The 17725-nt window shown below is 49.8% G+C and overlaps 1 protein-coding gene across 7 annotated transcripts in view; it reads left to right on the top strand.

Moving 5' to 3' along the window:
* ZC3H4 (zinc finger CCCH-type containing 4) overlaps window positions 1-17725 on the top strand; it is a 46413-nt gene that overhangs the window by 15681 nt on the left and 13007 nt on the right. For all 7 annotated transcript variants that reach the window (XM_055310545.1, XM_055310550.1, XM_055310543.1 and 4 more), the window contains 9 exons: window positions 2586-2805; window positions 3150-3260; window positions 6739-6961; window positions 8424-8575; window positions 9460-9556; window positions 9661-9800; window positions 10397-10504; window positions 12015-12126; window positions 12688-12797. In XM_055310545.1, coding sequence (XP_055166520.1) covers window positions 2586-2805; window positions 3150-3260; window positions 6739-6961; window positions 8424-8575; window positions 9460-9556; window positions 9661-9800; window positions 10397-10504; window positions 12015-12126; window positions 12688-12797 — 1273 coding nt within the window. The remainder of the gene's footprint in view (window positions 1-2585; window positions 2806-3149; window positions 3261-6738; window positions 6962-8423; window positions 8576-9459; window positions 9557-9660; window positions 9801-10396; window positions 10505-12014; window positions 12127-12687; window positions 12798-17725) is intronic.

Genomic DNA, 17725 nt, shown 5'->3' on the forward strand with positions numbered 1-17725 from the left:
CTGTTGGCTCTTGATGAGTCCTTTTACCTCCTCTCCCTTAGAAGACCTCCTGTCTGAAACAAGAGGGTTGAAGAGGTCTTGGATGTCCCTTCTCCTCTGACAGGCTTTTCCTGATTCCAGGAGGGTCTCTCCCTATGGGAGCCTTACTTTCTTTAATCAGGGCTTCTGGGAGCCCAGGCAGTTATTGTCTGCCTGCCCTGGGCTTCTGAGTAATTTTCACCATGTCCCTCTGAGCTTTTTCCTTTCCAGACTATTGTCAAGAGTGCCGCTCTTTTTAGCTTTTCTTCATGGAAGGCTAGCCTCTGTCTCAGGGCCTTCCTCAGCTCCATAATGTCTGTCTATATGGTCTGGCTGCCTCTCCCTGTGTTTCTCTTGAGGTGTGGTGACCTGGCCTGCCTTCAGGTGTTCCCAGCAAGGATGCACATCACGTTTGCTCTCCAGTAAACCCCCCCACCCAGTGCCCCCACACACCCCCAATGCCACCCCCACCCCCCGACCGCCTGCTACCACGGTCCTCCTCAACTTCAGCCATGCTGCCCTGTAACAGCCACTCCCTCTGGTTGGTGAGCTTGCCAAAACCAGTTTCCCCAGTTGGGTGGTACTTTTACTGTGGGCAAGGCCACTCCAGCCCAGGCAGCTCCGTCCCACACCCTGCCCTGTGGGACACACCCAAGCTGGTGCCACACCCAAGCTGGTGCTGGAAGGTGCCTCATTTGTCAGGAATGCAGGCTCCTCCCAGCTTTACTCTGTGTCTTCCTGTGGGGCTGACCACCTCCCCCACCCCAATCTGGCAGTTTGCAAGAAAGCCACACAAGGCACCCATTGAGGCGCCCATCGGTCATCTCCCTGATGATGCCTTTGAAACATCAGAACAAATATTGTGTCCTGCCTTGTGTATGTGAGAGCTGCTCTTGACCTCTGCTGGGGTATCTGTGGGCTTGGGGCCACTAGGGTTTTAAGCTAACCTGACCCCATTGAATTGGAATTAGGGTTAAAAGAGGCTCCTCTTGCCAGCATCCTTGACATCTGGGGAGCAGCACCACCCCGGGGGTGGACAAAAGGGGGTGGCATGAGCGACAGGGCGTGAAGGACTCTGGGAGAATCACCAGTGTGTTTGTCTGGTAGAACCTTTGGAGGCTCTGGGGCCCGCTCTCCTCTCCTAGTGAGCTTGTTTTCACACTGACCCCGGTCCCACCTGAGCAGCGAGATCTTTTCTGCCTGAATAAATTCCCTTTGTGGTTAGCCTTTTTGGTCCTGGGTTCATTACACCACTGTTTCTGTTCTCTTCGGTCTCATTTAGGGTCCTAGTTAATAGAGAAGGAAGGAACTTTTACATTGTCTCACATACTCTTCCATGGTCATGCATGAGGAACTCTCGGAGCTTTTTCAAGATTTGAACACTTTATTTTTTTTAAACCAATTCCTGTACTTGTGAGAACTGTGTCTGTGGTGGTAAAAACTGGATTCTTTTTCCAGTTGCTTTCCTTCTTAACCCTGTTTATCCCCTCACTTCTATCCCACCCTGGAGATATATAGGTATTTAGAATGTCCTGTTGGCAGTATCGGTCATGTCTGGAGAGTGCTTTAATTTTTTAAAGTACTGGGGATGGGGATGATGTGAGGAAAGTGATAACCAGAAGGGATACCCGGGCTCAGAGCAGTAGGGTGGGGAGAATCCATTCTGTGGGCACTCTCGCAGCTGTTAGGAGAGGGCCTTAGGAGGGCTCTGGAACCTGAGACCCTTCCCTTACCCCTTCCCTAGCTGCTCAGTTGCTCCCCGACTCCCCAGCCCAGAGCTATGCAGTTGAGGGTGTAGGTCAGGCCTTGAAACCTGGAGACCAGAGCTTATCACTAGCTCTTTTTGGGGCTTTGGTAAATATGTGCTATCCTCTAGCCCAGTCCAGGCCTGACCATGGATAGGGCCCAGGAGTCTGGGGGACCACTCCCTGGTTCAGAGCCATGGCTCTGTCTCCACTGCCCACAACCCTCACCCTCAGCTCACAGGACTCATCCGTAGGGCTGCAGCCACGCCTGTGACCTCTGGCCACTGTGCACTGGTGCATTCTGGGGTGAACGCTAGTCCATGTTTCCTTGAGACAAGCAGCCTCTGTGGCCAAGTAAGCTTTGGAAATGCTCTAACACGGGGTTGTACAGGTTTTTTGATGGTAAGACTTACAGGAACTTCCGTTAGAGCATTGAGCACTATGAAGCCCCAGGATGGAAACTTCCTCACATCATTTGGCCGCAGAGCCTTACCACTTTTCTTCTTAGAACTCTAGTCCTCTGGAGCACTTTGAAAAGTCCTGGCCTAGAGTCATCCCAATATCAGTGGCAGGACCTTTAAAATCCAGCGTTGCGAGACCCCAACCCACTGCCCCCATCCCGCTTACATGAAAGCAGGCCACACAGTCCCTTTGAGGGGAGGATAGGGATGAGACATGAGGCAGTGGCTCCCACATCCTCCCAGGGAAGGCCTTACTTACAGCACTTGGGCTCTCTGTTCCTATCAGCCCTGGCCAGCCGAGAGCCCTCAGATGGTTCCTCTCACACCGCAGGTTCACTTTGGCTTTGGGGTTGGTTTATAGGGAGGATGGTGAGTTGGAAGAAGGTGAACTGGAAGATGATGGGGCCGAGGAGACCCAGGACACCTCTGGAGGGCCCGAGAGGAGCCGGAAGGAGAAGGGGGAAAAGCACCATAGCGACTCGGATGAGGAGAAGTCTCACAGGAGACTGAAGCGAAAGCGGAAGAAAGAGCGGGAGAAGGAGAAGAGGAGATCGAAGAAGAGGAGGAAATCCAAGCACAAAGTAGGTCGGAGAAGGTGTGCTGGGACTGGCATCTGCCTGGCACCAGGCCTAGCTCAGAGCCTCAGGGCCCAAGCTTGTCTCATAGACCGGAGGGCACTCTTAATAGTGCTGTTTATTCCTTCCCCAAATTGGATAAAGAGCGTTATTTTTTTCTCTTAAAGAGTCGGTAGTTCATGCTCCATTGTTCATGCTCCATTGCCGCTAAACGCCCCTAGGCGAGGTGCTTCAAGGAGAGAGCAGAGCCCTTTTGGCACATTCTAGTAGTGTCTGTCCCTGGGCCGACTCTGCCAGAGAGAGGCCCGCCTGCAGCACAGTGACTAAGTCCACTTCCCCTGTCCCTGCAGCGCCATGCTTCTTCCAGCGATGACTTCTCGGACTTCTCCGATGACTCGGATTTCAGTCCCAGCGAGAAGGGGCACCGCAAGTACCGGGAGTATAGCCCCCCATACGCGCCTGTGAGTACTTGCTCTTCAGGGGCCCCCATGATGCTGGGAGCGGGGATGGAGGACAGGCATGGATAAATGGTCCGTGTTTGCTGAGCACTTGTCAGTGTGCTGGGAACTCTTGCATGGCACTTCACGTGGATTTTTCAGCCTGCAAGATGAGATCCTGTTTTGTTTTTATCCCCATGTTATAGGGAGGAAACAGACCTGGGAAACCAGCCAGGTTGTAGCCCTATAGTGCAGGAGTTGGGGTTCGAGCCATTGGCCAAGCTCTTAAGACTTCACCAAGACTCAGTATGTCCCCATCTCCAAGAAAGCTCCTAATTTATCCCTGTCACAGCTGGCTGACTGCCACTGTTCAGAAACAACCATTTGTGGAGAATTGGCTAGAGAATGAAATGGTTTTACGGGAATAAATGATCTCAAGTGCTGCGGAGTCAGAAGTCAAATGTTCATTCTATCATAACACTGAACTTAGATGTGCATTTAAATTACTTGGTTTGTATGCTGTCCCCCTCACCCCCCAGCAAAACCTGTAAGAAAAATCACATGGATTTTCAAGGTTAGATAAAAAGTGCTTTTAAAGCTATAGTAATAAACAAACAAACAAACAAATAAATAAATAAATAAATAAAGCTAGCTAGCTAACTAGCTATAGTAGCTGGGCAGCCCGGGTGGCTCAGCAGTGTAGCGCCGCCTTCAGCCCAGGGCCTGATCCTGGAGACCTGGGATCGAGTCCCACATCAGACTCCCTGCATGGAGCCTGCTTCTCCCTCTGCCTGTGTCTCTGCCTCTCTCTTTCTCTGTGTGTGTGTCTCATTAATAAATAAGTAAAAATTTAAAAAATATAATAATAAAGCTATAGTAGCTCTAAAAAATACCCCAAGTATCCTGTGACTCCACATCATCAAGCCCAACGGATAATTTATTGTACAATATTACAGTTGATGTTGATCTGCTAGTGGGGATTCAAACTTTAAACCTGACCTAGGGGGCAGCCCCAGTGGCGCAGCGGTTTAGCGCCACCTGTAGCCCAGGGTGTGATTCTGGAGACCTGGGATCGGGTCCCACTTTGGGCTCCTTGCATGGAGCCTGCTTCTCCCTCTGCCTGTGTCTCTGCCTCTGTCTCTCTCTGCATGTCTCTCATGAATAAATAAATAAAAATCTTTAAAAAAGAAAACAAAACAACAACAACAAAAAAAACCTGACCTAGGGGATCCCTGGGTGGCTCAGCAGTTTGGTGCCTGCCTTTGGCCCAGGGCACGATCCTGGAGTCCCGGGATCAAGTCCCGCGTCGGGCTCCTGGCATGGAGCCTGCTTCTCCCTCTGCCTGTGTCTCTGCCTCTCTCTCTCTCTCTGTGTGTGACTATCATAAATAAATAAAAAAAAAAGAATTAAAAAAAAAAAAGTGAGTCACCCAGGCACCTCCATGAGCCAATCATTTTTAAAGATTTTATTTATTTGTTCATGAAAGGGATCCCTGGGTGGCGCAGTGGTTTGGCGCCTGCCTTTGGCCCAGGGCGCGATCCTGGAGACCCGGGATCGAATCCCACGTCAGGCTCCCGGTGCATGGAGCCTGCTTCTCCCTCTGCCTGTGTCTCTGCCTCTCTCTCTCTCTCTGTGACTATCATAAATTAAAAACAAAAAAAAATTTGTTCATGAAAGACACAGAGAGGCAGAGACATAGGCAGAGAGAAGCAGGCTCTGTGTAGGGATCCTGATATGGAACTCGATCCCATGACTCCAGGATCATGCCCTGAGGCAAAGGCAGGCCCTATGAACCAATCTTGATGTGTTTTTGTGAATTGGAGCCTGTGGTTTACATTAAGCTCTCCACTTTGTGTTTTATGATTCTTTGTCTTTGACTAAGGCTTAATGTTATGCATTCACCATATACCATCATATAAAAGAGTTTCAATTTCCTAAAAATCCCCTATGCTTTACCTCCGCTCTGCTTCCTGAGCCTTTGGAAGCCAGAAGCCTTTTTCTGTCTCTGCATTTTTGCCTTTTCCAGGATGTCAGATAGTTGGATTCCTTACAGTGTATAATTTTTTTCAGACCAGTTTTTTTTTTTTACATAACAGTATATGTTTGTGGTTTCCCCTTGTCTTTTCTTAGCCGTATGCTTCATTGGCTCAATTCTTTTTTTTCTTTTAATTTTTATTTATTTATGATAGTCACAGAGAGAGAGAGAGGCAGAGACACAGACAGAGGGAGAAGCAGGCTCCATGCACCGGAAGCCCGATGTGGGATTCGATCCCGGGTCTCCAGGATCGCGCCCTGGGCCAAAGGCAGGTGCCAAACCGCTGCGCCACCCAGGGATCCCTGGCTCAATTCTTTTAACTGCTGAATAATACTCCATTGTCTGGATGGACCACAGTTTGTTTATCCATTTACCTTCTGAAGGCCATTTTGGTGCCTCTGTGTGTGTGTGTATCTAACTTCATCCAGTATCTCTTGACACTAGCGTGCTCTGGAAAGCATCATTCAAAATGATTTTCTAGTTTGGTTGCCAAGTAGGTCATTAATTGAATTCCAAGGCCCCAAGAAAAAAAAAATTTTTTTTTAATTTTATTTATTCATAGAGACACAGAGAGGGGGGCAGAGACACACACAGAGGGAGAAGCAGGCCCCATGCAGCGAGCCTGATGTGGGACTCAATCCTGGGTCTCCAGGATCACACCCCAGGCTGCAGGCGGCGCTAAACCGCTGCGCCACCGGGGCTCCCCCCCCCAAGAAAATTTTGACCAAGGAGCACCCCTCTTGGAGGGCCTGGCTGGTTCAGGGTTTGTTTAAGATTTTATTTATCAGGGCAGCCTGGGTGGCTCAGCGGTTTAGCATCACCTTCAGTCCAGGTCGTGATCCTGGAGACCTGGGATCGAGTCCCATGTCAGGCTTCCTGCATGAAGCCTGCTTCTCCCTCTGCCTGTGTCTCTGCCTCTTTCTTTCTCTCTGTGTCTCTCATGAATAAGTAAATAAAATCTTAAAAAAAAAAAAAGATTTTATTTATCAGAGTGGAGAGAGCACAGGAGCAAGGTGGGGGAGGGGCAGAGGGGGAAGCAGGCTCCCAGCTGAGTAGGGGGCTCAGATCTCAGGGTTAAGTTAGAGTCCCATGTCCAGGCCTAGAGATTACTTTAAAAAAAAAAAAAAAAAAGCCTCTGTTGCCTACTAGGCCTCCTCCCCAAAGAAGATTGCTGCATATCCCTGGGAATTAGCCCTTTCTCTTCCCTCCCCAGTTCTTCAGGAATCCCGGGGTCTGTGTGTCTCCATTTTCTTTCAAGCCATGGCATTTTCTGAAGCATGGAAACATCTGGGCCCACCGCCCAGCTCTCCCTCACGTTGGAACTAGTCCCCCAAATAGCCAGGGCTGGCATCTCGTCCCCCAAGTGGCAGAGACACCCAGACTGCTGTGTCAGTTTCAGGAGCAGTGGGGCCCTTGGTGATCTGGACTCAGGGCCCTGGGGCCTGCTCACCCCCCTCTCCCTGTCAGTCCCACCAGCAGTATGCCCCTTCGCACACCACATCTCTGCCCAAGAAGGCCTACTCCAAGATGGACAGCAAAGGCTATGGCATGTACGAAGACTATGAGAACGAGCAGTACGGCGAGTATGAGGGTGATGAGGAGGAGGACATGGGCAAGGAGGACTATGACGACTTCACCAAAGAGCTGAACCAGTACCGGCGTGCCAAGGAGGGCAGCAGCCGGGGCCGAGGTGAGGCCCTGCTGCCCCTGCAGGGTGTGGGGTCGTGGGGGCAGACCAGGGGCTGGGGCGATACTGTGGAGGGGGACCAACCTGTGGGTCGGGGCTGCAGAGCCTCGCGTGTGGAAGAGTTGGGAGTTATGGGAGTCGTTCATTTCGGAGCTCCAAGAGGAGGAGAAGGGCTGGAGCTGTACCAATAGGGCAGGGGACTCCAGGGGCGGTGGAGTGAGCCATCTTGGAAGAGCCTCAGTGCTCAGGCTGAGCTGGGGATGGAGCCAGGCTGGTTGGGAGGTGCCCACATGGTCCAAGGCTGTTTTCTTCATTCACTTCCTGGTCAGTTGCAGGCAAGAGAGAAGGGATAGCTTCCATCTGATCTAGGCCAGGGTCACTGACAGCTGGCTGCCCCAGCTCCCTCCCCCCCTCCTCCCAGCTCCCATCACCTGACAAGGTGGGACTGCCACACCTCTGAACCCTAAACCTGTGGCATTTAGGACAATGGTGGGGAAGGGTGGAGCACCAGAGACCTGGCCTCTTAGAACCATCTCCTGCCCGCAAAGTTTTGCAACCTACAAGGGGGTAGGGCTCTGGGGATCTTCTAGCTCAGGGGTTCTTGGCCCTGCCTAAGGCACAACTTATTGTTTGAGTGGCCTTTCATTTAGTCTTTCTTCGGAATTTGTTCTTGGACACCTCCTTGGATGAGCTGTGCTCTTTGGGGGAAATTCTAGACCACTGTTGTCCAATAGAAATTTAATACAAGTCACCGCATAATTTAGAATTTTCTAGTAGTCATGTTAAGAAAGCAAAAGGGGGGATGCCTGGATGGCTCAGTGGTTGAACATCTTCTGTCTTTGACTCAGGTTGTGATCGCGAGATCCTGGGATCAAGTCCTGCATCGGGCTACCTGCATGGAGCCTGCTTCTCCCTCTGCCTATGTCTCTGCCTCTCTCTCTCTGTCTCTCTCATGAATAAATAAATAAATTTTTTTTAATGAGTAAAAAGAAACATTAATTTTAACAGTATATTTTATGTATGTATCTAACACATTCAGAATCTTAATTTTAACACATTATCCAGACAGACAAATGTAGTGTTTTATATTCTCTAACTTTTTTTTTAATCTGAGTCCTGTAAATCCAGTGGTGGTTCATCCTCTAGCATCTCTTAGTCTGGTCATGTTCTGGGGACTCCATAGCCATGTGTGGCTAGTAGTCCCTGTATTGGACATTTGAGTGCACCTACAGTGGTCAGGTGCCTCTGTGGCAGTATAGCCGGTGAGCATCCAGAATGCTGAGGCCTGAGGACCGCTAGTGAGGGCATGTGGGGGCGATGGGACAAGCTACCTGGAGCTGCTAAGAAGGCTTGAGGAGGAGGAAGAGGACATGACTGACATCAGGGGCAGAAAATGGGCTCATGTCTCTCTTGCTGATGAGATCTGCTCCCACTCGGGGCACTTACCGTCTGAATCACCTTGCAGGCAGCCGAGGCCGTGGCAGAGGCTACCGGGGTCGAGGCAGTCGTGGAGGGTCTCGAGGCCGAGGCATGGGCAGAGGCAGCCGCGGAAGGGGCAGAGGCTCCGTGGGAGACCACCCTGAGGATGAGGAAGACTTCTATGAGGAAGAAATGGAAGTAAGCTCTTCTCCAGCCCCGGAGGAGTAGTGGCAGGGAACATGGGGGGCTGATGGGCACTTTTTGGGAGCTGTCTATACAGACTGCAGTGGAAGGAGGGTGTTGGACAGCAGGGCTGTGTCTCAACATTCATTTCTTATTTTGAAATAGAGGAAAGCCTTCATGCAGTTCAAAATTGAAAAAGTGCCAAAGCTGTGAAAACATCTCCCTCCCCTTGCTCCCCCCAGCAACTTCATTCCCATCTCCAAAGACAAGTTTCCTGAGTGTCTCCTAGAAAAAGTTTTAGGCCTAGGGGCACCTGGGTGGCTCAGTTGGTTAAGCATCTGCCTTCAACTCAAGTCATGGTCTTGAGATCCTGGGACCAAGCCCCATTTTGGTCTCCCTGCTCAGCAGGGGAGCCTGTTTATCCCTCTCTTCTCCTCTCTCAAATAAATAAAATCCTAAAAAAGAAGTTTTAGGTCTTTACAGTCAGGTGCTTATTTATTCATGCCCCCTGCATACACACACAGCTTCCACATTGATCGCTCTGTCCCCGCCCAAGACCTTTCTATGCCAGTATGCAGTGAGTCTGCTCTTTGTTACAGCTGCACAGCTGTCCATTGTGTAGAGGCTCCCTGTTGGATTTGCCCCCGGAATTGGGAGTTGTAGGAGTTAAGAGCTTGAGGGAGAGGATTAGAACCACCCCCCACATCCCTCTCCCAGCTTTGGCTGTGGCCTGTGAAGAGGGGGCACAGGCAGGTCACTCTGAGTTTTTCACTGGCCCTTCTGAGTCTCCTGTTGACCTGCATAAACAAAAGACAGAAAGGAGCAGAAAGTACAGTTAGGGACAGTGTTCATTGTTCCCCACGTGACACTCGCCTTTCTCCTCTTTTCTGGAATCCCAGTATGGAGAAAGTGAGGAACCAATGGGAGATGAGGATTATGACGAATACTCCAAGGAGCTGAACCAGTACCGCCGGTCCAAGGATGGCCGAGGACGAGGTGGGCAGAGGGCCCTGGAGGTGACGGGTCGGTCGGGCTCCTTTGGGCAGCTGCTGGGTTTGGATCCTGGGGAGAAACAGCAGGTGAATGCCATTTCTCTGCAGGGTTAAGTCGAGGCCGCGGTCGGGGTTCCCGAGGTCGAGGGAAAGGGATGGGCCGGGGTCGTGGTCGAGGTGGCAGCCGAGGAGGGATGAACAAGGGCGGAATGAACGATGATGAAGACTTCTATGACGAGGACATGGGCGTGAGTTGACTCTTCATTTGGATTTGATAGGTTTGGCCAAGGCCCCCTTCCTGGATTTTTTTTTCTCAAATGAGTTGGCCTCTAGCCAATGCTGTCCAGCTTTCATTAGCTGTTCTCTGTGGGGCCGTTGAGCACTAAACATCTCTGGGGGTGGGGGCTGCTGGTGAGACCCTCTGTTTTTGAAACCACATCTCTGTAGCACCTGAGTCTCTGAGGTGGGGAAGGTTCCAGGTGACTCATCCAGGTAGCCTGGAGAGTTTGACAGGAAGACGCGCATACTGCCTTTAGGAGGAGAATATGTTCTGTATGGTTATGTGGTACTCTTCAGTTGCCAGCAACTCCACGTGCCAGAGCTTTTCCTGTGTGAGCGCCAGCACTCCATACCATGGGGCTAAGACCCCACGTGGCCTTGGTGCTGGTGGCAACGTGCTGGCCACTACTCTTGCTACGTGAAGATTCTTTTGTCAAGGGAATGCTCATCCTCAGTGGCCACCTTCTGTTATAGTCCCTCAGAACCTGTTTGCCAGTCTCCATCACCCCCTCCTCAACCCCTCCTGCTCCTTGCCCTTTATGCTCACTCACTGTGTTCCTAATAGGATGGTGGTGGGAGCTACCGGAGGAGTGACCATGACAAGCCCCACCAGCAGTCTGACAAGAAAGGCAAAGTCATCTGCAAATACTTCGTGGAGGGGCGGTGTACGTGGGTAAGGGGCCAGTTAAAGTACCTGGGCGTGGGAGCAGGGCAGCAACCTCCCAGAGGATGCTCGGGCTTCTGGGAACGTTCTACAGGCTATGCTAATTGGGGGCCATGGCCGGGTAAGGGTGGGATTGACTGACTACCAAGAGATGCTTGGGAAGACTCTGTTCTCTTGTCTTCTCAGAGAGACTGAGGAGCCAGAGTGTGATAACACATTTGGCTTGTTTTTTGGTGTTTTGTTTTTCTTGGTTTGGGGGCCAGAATTTTCAGCCAGTCCAAATGGCCTCAAACGTATTAAGATTGATACCAATATAAAGATGTAATACGTCCTGGTTGAGTTATTGATTTTTAATGATGTCGGAGAGGGAATTATTAAGATTTCCAGATAGAGGAGGAGGTGGAGCGAATCAGGCCAGCCTTGAATTGCACAGCAGCATTCAGTACCAGAAGATAAGCTAATGACCATAGAGTTCTGAGGGCATAACCCTGTATGAGTTCAGCCAGCCACCTTATTATTCAAATACGATGGCAGTGGACAGATACTGGTGCACATGTGCTCAGGGAATATTGCACCCCAGTATAGGCTTTAGAGAAAAATACATATTTCAGACCAGTGTGTATGTGTAAAATATTCCTTATACAGTCTCAATTTATGTTCTTTTCAGAAGCTTATAGTAAATCCGTAGAAAGATAAGTAGCCATTCATGAGAGTAAGGGGAGATAGCTATCCTGAACGGTTTCTCTATTTTGTTCACTCGGGTATGTGTTCTCAGTGTGTCTGACTGTGGATGATGTTAAAATTGAGCTCCAGTAGTGTAAATGTTCAGACGTCGTCCCGCTGAAGGAGGTTGGTGCCCTGGTCACTGGTACTCTGGGGAGACTCCTTCCGCTTCAGGAATGTCCACCATCTTTGAGCATGTGGCTTTTGTCCTCATGGTTCCATAGTGGCCGCTGAGCCTCTGGGTATCCTCCCATCTACGGGCTAAGAGGAAAGATGGGTGAAGGGGTGTTTCTTTTGAGTCAGCATTGTCCTCCCTGGGGACTTTGGCCTACATTTCATTGACCAGGACTTCCAGAGAGGCTGGGGAATGTACTTTTTCAGCTGGGGGCACATTCTTCCCAAACAAAACGGAGGTTAGGTTAGGAAGGAAGAAGCATGGGGCTGGATACTGGCCTCTGTGCAGCCCATCTTGAAAAACAGCATGCAGGTGAGAAGAGGGAGAGAGTGATAAAGGAGCATTGAGGGTGAGGGGCAGTGGAGTGGAGCCTGGTGGAATGGGGACAGGGAAAGGGAGGCAGGGCCCAAGAGAAGAGGGCACAGGTCTTGTCAGAACTTGCAGGTTCGTGGGAAACCATGTCGGTGAGCCCCACCCTTTCCTGTGGGGGATTCATCACTGTGGTCCCTCTGCACTCCAGCGGTGACAGAGTAGTACCTCCCCTTTCAGATGGGCTTCAACAGGGCTTCCCGTTCCCTCCCACCCCCCACCCACCTTACCCTTTCCTTGCTTTCCTTCCAGGGAGACCACTGCAATTTTAGCCACGACATCGAGCTACCAAAGAAGCGAGAACTGTGCAAGTTTTACATCACTGGGTTCTGTGCCAGAGCCGAGAACTGCCCCTACATGCACGATATCCTTTGGCGCTCACCTCTTATGGGATGCAATGCTTACCACTTCTTCCTTCCTCACTGCCCATAGCAGCCGACCTGCACTGCACACACTTCTTTGCTCTCTGGGCCAGCGCTGTGACATGCATTCAGTGTGTCTTGGTCTCATTGAACCGTCTTGTGGCGGAGTGGTGTCCCCGTCCTGCAGATGGGGAAGCGGATGCACATGTGCTCTGGTTTCTTTATACATAATCTCGAGACTGGCCATACCCTTGTCTTGAACCTTCCTGAGATTTTTCCAGTGGGCTGTGTGACCTTGGGCAAATCATTAACCTTTATTATTCCTGTTGAGTGGGGATCCAGAGACAAAGGCCCCAAAGCCTGTGTAGTGGGGCGGGAAGCCCTCCAGAGCAGGAGTCTCATCTGTGGGTCTGCTGCCAACAACTTGCAACCCCAAGCGATTGAGCGAGTCAGTTAACACCTCCCTGGGCCTCTGTTTCTTCATCTCCAAAACAAAAAGGGTTGGATTCTGCCCTCTGGTGGGTTCCAGGAGGGCTGATGCTTTTCCTTAACGTGCCCTGAACGTGATTTTCCATGTAAATTGTACCATACAACCGGGAACTGCATTAATGGTGATGACTGCATGTTCTCTCATGACCCCCTGACTGAGGAGACAAGAGAGCTCTTGGATAAGGTAATATTTGTGGGGAATTTGGGACTATAGTTGCCTCCAGGGGAGCCAGGGGCACACCTTCCATTGACCTGGCACAGCCTCCCATCCCCTGGCTTCTGTGGGGGACCAGAACTCCCCCCACCTGCCTTGATCAGGAGCTGGGCCATTTTAGGGATGGTGTGGGGCTGCATTTTTTTCTGGGGGGAGAATTGAGGTCCTCACGCCTGTATCTTGTCTCGGGCCAGGGCATGTTCCCAGGGGGGCTGCTTAAGTAAAAGGAATGTCGCCTGTAGAGATATTTTGTGTTGTTAGCTATCTTTGAGAGAGCCCATGATAGCAAGGAGGAGAAAAGAGATTTGGATGGGTTGTAGTTTGATGGAAATGTCAGACATTTCCTCCCAAGACTTAAGGATTATATTACACAGGAGACAGAGTAATTGGAGATTTTCGGGAGGGAGCGACCTCTCTGGTACATCATGAGGCCTTTTCCCCCAATCAGGTGATGTTCAAAACTCATCCTGGTATCTGTTTTCCATGGGGAGTTGTGAGGACTCCGGGGGCCTCAGGTTCCTGTCCTTGGTTTCCTAACATGTGCAAGGGAACCGTGAGAGAGAACACTAGTCGGGTCCTTTCAGATGAAGGCTTTCTACTTCCTGTTGCACAGAAGGTTTGAAGGAATTGGCTGGTTTTTTGAGAATGCAAAGGACTGATTGTATAAGTAGTATGTGAGGGAGTTTCACGAGTCCATCAGTGACTGCCCTGTTTGGTGCTGGGGCTGCCCAAGGAGTCAAGGGGAAGCCCTGCACAAGCAGAGCAAGAGAACACCTCCTGCTCAGGGGTAGGGCAGTGGGAAAAATTCTCCTCATACCAGGCCCTCTGGGGAACTTAGCACCTTAGGAATAGGGTTTTATAACTGATAGATTTCTAGAGTCTGGGATGACCTGACAGGGTAAGGAGTGGGGAAAGTATTTGTTTCCTTTCTCACATGGAGAGTTGAACAGTAGCTGGCTGAGGCCTGCCCCCTGCTGGAAGTTCAGAGTTGGTGCTCTAAACCATTGCTTTTCAAGTAGGAACACAGCCAAGCCATGTATGTAATTAAAATTTTTTTAGTAGCTATGTAAAAGTAGAAAGAAACCGATGAGGGACACCCAGTGGCTCAGCGGTTGAGCGTCTGCCTTCAGCTCAGGGTGTGATCCTGGAATCCCAGGATTGAGTCCCACATTGGGCTCCCTGCAGGGAGCTTGCTTCTCCCTCTGCCTATGTCTCTGCCTTTCTCTGTCTCTCTTGAATAAATAAATAAAATTGAAAGAGAGAGAGAGAGAAAGAAAAAGAAAGAAAGAAACCGATGAAATTAAGGTAAAACAACATATCTTATTTAGTATGTCTGTGTTCAAAGTATTATTTCAGCAAGTAACAAGAATTTAATAAGACATTTTTATTGTTGTTGTTAGCACTCCCGTGTCTTTGGAATCTGGTGCTTATTTTCTACTTAGAGCCCATGTCAGTTTGGACCTACATTTTGAGCCTCAGTAGCCACACGTGGCTATTGACCACCACCTTGGGCAGCCCAGCTCTAGACGCTCTTGTGAAAACCCAAAGCAGGGGATCCCTGGGTGGCGCAGCGGTTTAGCGCCTGCCTTTGGCCCAGGGCGCGATCCTGGAGACCCGGGATCGAATCCCACATCAGGCTCCCGGTGCATGGAGCCTGCTTCTCCCTCTGCCTGTGTCTCTGCCTCTCTCTCTCTCTCTCTCTCACTGTGTGCCTATCATAAATTAAAAAAACAAAACAAAACAAAAAACCAAAGCAAACCAAGATGGCACATTTCACCTTCCAGTTACAATTTTTTTTTTTTTTTTTATGATAGTCACACAGAGAGAGAGAGAGGCAGAGACACAGGCAGAGGGAGAAGCAGGCTCCATGTACCGGGAGCCCAACGTGGGATTCGATCCTGGGTCTCCAGGATCGTGCCCTGGGCCAAAGGCAGGCGCTAAACCGCTGTGCTACCCAGGGATCCCTACAAATGTTTTAAAAGCATCAATATCCTCCCCAAACTAAAAGCAAGTCTCAGTAGATTAAAAATGAGTGTCGAACCTGGAAAAAAAAATACCAAAATTGAATTTCAGTGGTCAGAAAGTAAAATGTAGGGCAGCCCAGGTGGCTCAGCAGTTTAGCGCTGCCTTCAGATCCTGGAGACCTGGGATCGAGTCCCACGTCAGGCTCCCTGTATGGAGCCTGCTTCTCCCTCTGCCTATGTCTCTGCCTCTCTCTCTCCCATTCTGTGTGTCTGTCATGAATAAATAAATCTTTAAAAAAAAAGAAAGTAAAACGTAGGACAAATTTTAAGAAGGACCTAGGTTAATCCTGATGACAGCATCCTGTCAGCCATTCCTTCATGCTGCAGTTCGAGGAAACCCCTAGGTCCGTCTGTCTGTCTGTCTTTCCATCCATCCACCCTTCCGGCCTGCCTCCCTCCCTCCCCTCCCACTTCAGGGAGGCATTTCTATCTGTCCAGACATATTAGTTTCCAGCCATCCATTCCAGGTTTGGAAACATGCTTGTTTCTCCACCCAGATTCATATGTTAGGGGGATCCCTGGGTGGCTCAGTGGTTTGGTGCCTGTCTTCGGCCCAGGGCATGATCCTGGAGTCCCAGGATGGGGTCCCACGTCGGGCTTCCTGCATAGAGCCTGCTTCTCCTCTGTGTCTCTGCCTCTCTCTGTGTCTCTCATGAATAAGTGAATAAAATCTTTAAAACAAGACAAAACAAAACAGATTCATATGTTAGCAATATTTTGCCCCATTTGCTTTCTCACTCACTCCCATTTTATTTTATATGTCTGTCTGTGGGCATTTCTTTTTTCCTTGAACCATTTGATAGTAAGTTGCACACATTTTGGTTCACTATTTATTTAGATTTTATTTATTTGACACAGAACGAAAGCAAGGCGAGGGGCAAAGGGAGAGGGAGAAGCAGAGTCCCCACTGAGCAGGGAGCCCAATGTAGGGCTTGATCCCAGGACCCTGAGATAATGACCTGAGCCAAAGGCAGAAGCTTAACCAACTGAGCCACCTAGGCACCCTTGGTTCTTTACCCTTAAATCCTTTTTTACAATTCACCTTTTTTTTTTTTTTTTTTTTTTTTTTAAATTTATGATAGTCACAGAGAGAGAGAGGCAGAGACACAGGCAGAGGGAGAATCAGGCTCCATGCACCGGGAGCCCGATGTGGGATTCGATCCTGGGTCTCCAGGACCGTGCCCTGGGCCAAAGGCAGGCGCCAAACCGCTGCGCCACCCAGGGATCCCCAATTCACTTTTTTATAGTCAATTTTGTCAAGGTGTGGTTTGGATCCAGCAAAATTCTTCCTGTTTAGTGTGAAGTTCTGTGAGTTGTGGCAAACACAGTGACATAGCCACTCCTACATCCAGATAGAGGAAATTTCACTCCTCTATCACCCCCAAAACTGTGTTTTTATACCGTCATTGCCTCCCCATTCTCCACCTCTGGCAACCACCCAGTTTTTGTCCCTATAGTTTGCATTTTTTTTTAAATTTTTATTTATTTATGATAGTCACAGAGAGAGAGAGAGAGGCAGAGACACGGGCAGAGGGAGAAGCAGGCTCCATGCACCGGAAGCCCGACGCGGGATTCGATCCCGGGTCTCCAGGATCGCGCCCTGGGCCAAAGGCAGGCGCCAAACCGCTGCGCCACCCAGGGATCCCTATAGTTTGCATTTTTGAGAATGTTCTGGGCAGCCTGGGTGGCTCAGTGGTTTAGCGCCGCCTTCAGCCCAGGGTGTGATCCTGGAGACCCAGGATTGAGTCCCACGTCAGGCTCCCTGCATGGAGCCTGCTTCTCCCTCTGCCTGTGTCTCTGCCTTTCTCTCTCTCTCTCTCTGTCTCATGAATGAATAAATAAAATCTTAAAAAAAAAAAAAAAAAGAATGTTCTGTGAGTAGGTTTATACGGTATATAGCTTTTAAACACACCTGTGTGTGTGTGTGTGTGCGTAATCTGAATCTGAGTTTTTTCCACTTATCGTAATGCTTTTGGAATTCACATTTTGAGAATAGTTCATTGCTGTTTGTTGCTGAGTATTAAGTACTCTGTTGTATGGATGGTCTAAGTTTGTCTAGTTACCAACTGAAGATTTGGATTGTTTCCAGTTTAGGGCAGAAACTTAGAATAAGAGCCAACTGATACAAGCGGATTTCTTTGGCCTCATCAACCTTGGCTCACGTGCTTTTGCGTGTCTGCAGGCATGACTGTTCTTTTCCGCTGAGAGGTTTGACTTTTGGGAACTTTTTGGCATCAGTCAAGATCCATCCTGTTAAAGGAGGGCCCTGGCTATGTCCTCTGATGTGAGGATCTTCGGAGTGCTTGTCTTTATGGGTCCAGAGGCCTGGGAAGGAATGCACAGGAAGTCTCAAATAGGCATGCCCCTCAGTGTCTCTGAGCAAGGGCTGCACAGTTTGGGTTTAGCTTTTCTGGTGGAAATGTTGTTTTATTTTACTTTATTTGGCAGGTTAGGGGGGCATAGTTTTTTGTGTGTTTTTTTTTTTTTTAAATTTTTATTTATTTATGATAGTCACAGAGAGAGAGAGAGAGGCAGAGACACAGGCAGAGGGAGAATCAGGCTCCATGCACCGGGAGCCCGACGTGGGATTCGATCCCGGGTCTCCAGGACCGTGCCCTGGGCCAAAGGCAGGCGCCAAACTGCTGCGCCACCCAGGGATCCCTTGTGGGTTTTTTTTTTTAAGATTTTATTTATTTATTCATGAGAAAGAGAGAGGCAGAGACAAAGGCAAAGGGAGAAGCAGGCTCCATGCAGGGAGCCCAATGTGGGACTCAATCCCTTGTCTCCAGGATCAGGCCCTGGGCTGAAGGCATGTTAAACTGCTGAGCCACTGGGGCTGCCCCTGGGGGCATAGTTTTAATGTGTTTTACATGT

Source organism: Nyctereutes procyonoides, unplaced genomic scaffold (assembly GCF_905146905.1).
Source record: "Nyctereutes procyonoides isolate TBG_1078 unplaced genomic scaffold, NYPRO_anot_genome, whole genome shotgun sequence".
NCBI lineage: Eukaryota > Metazoa > Chordata > Mammalia > Carnivora > Canidae > Nyctereutes > Nyctereutes procyonoides.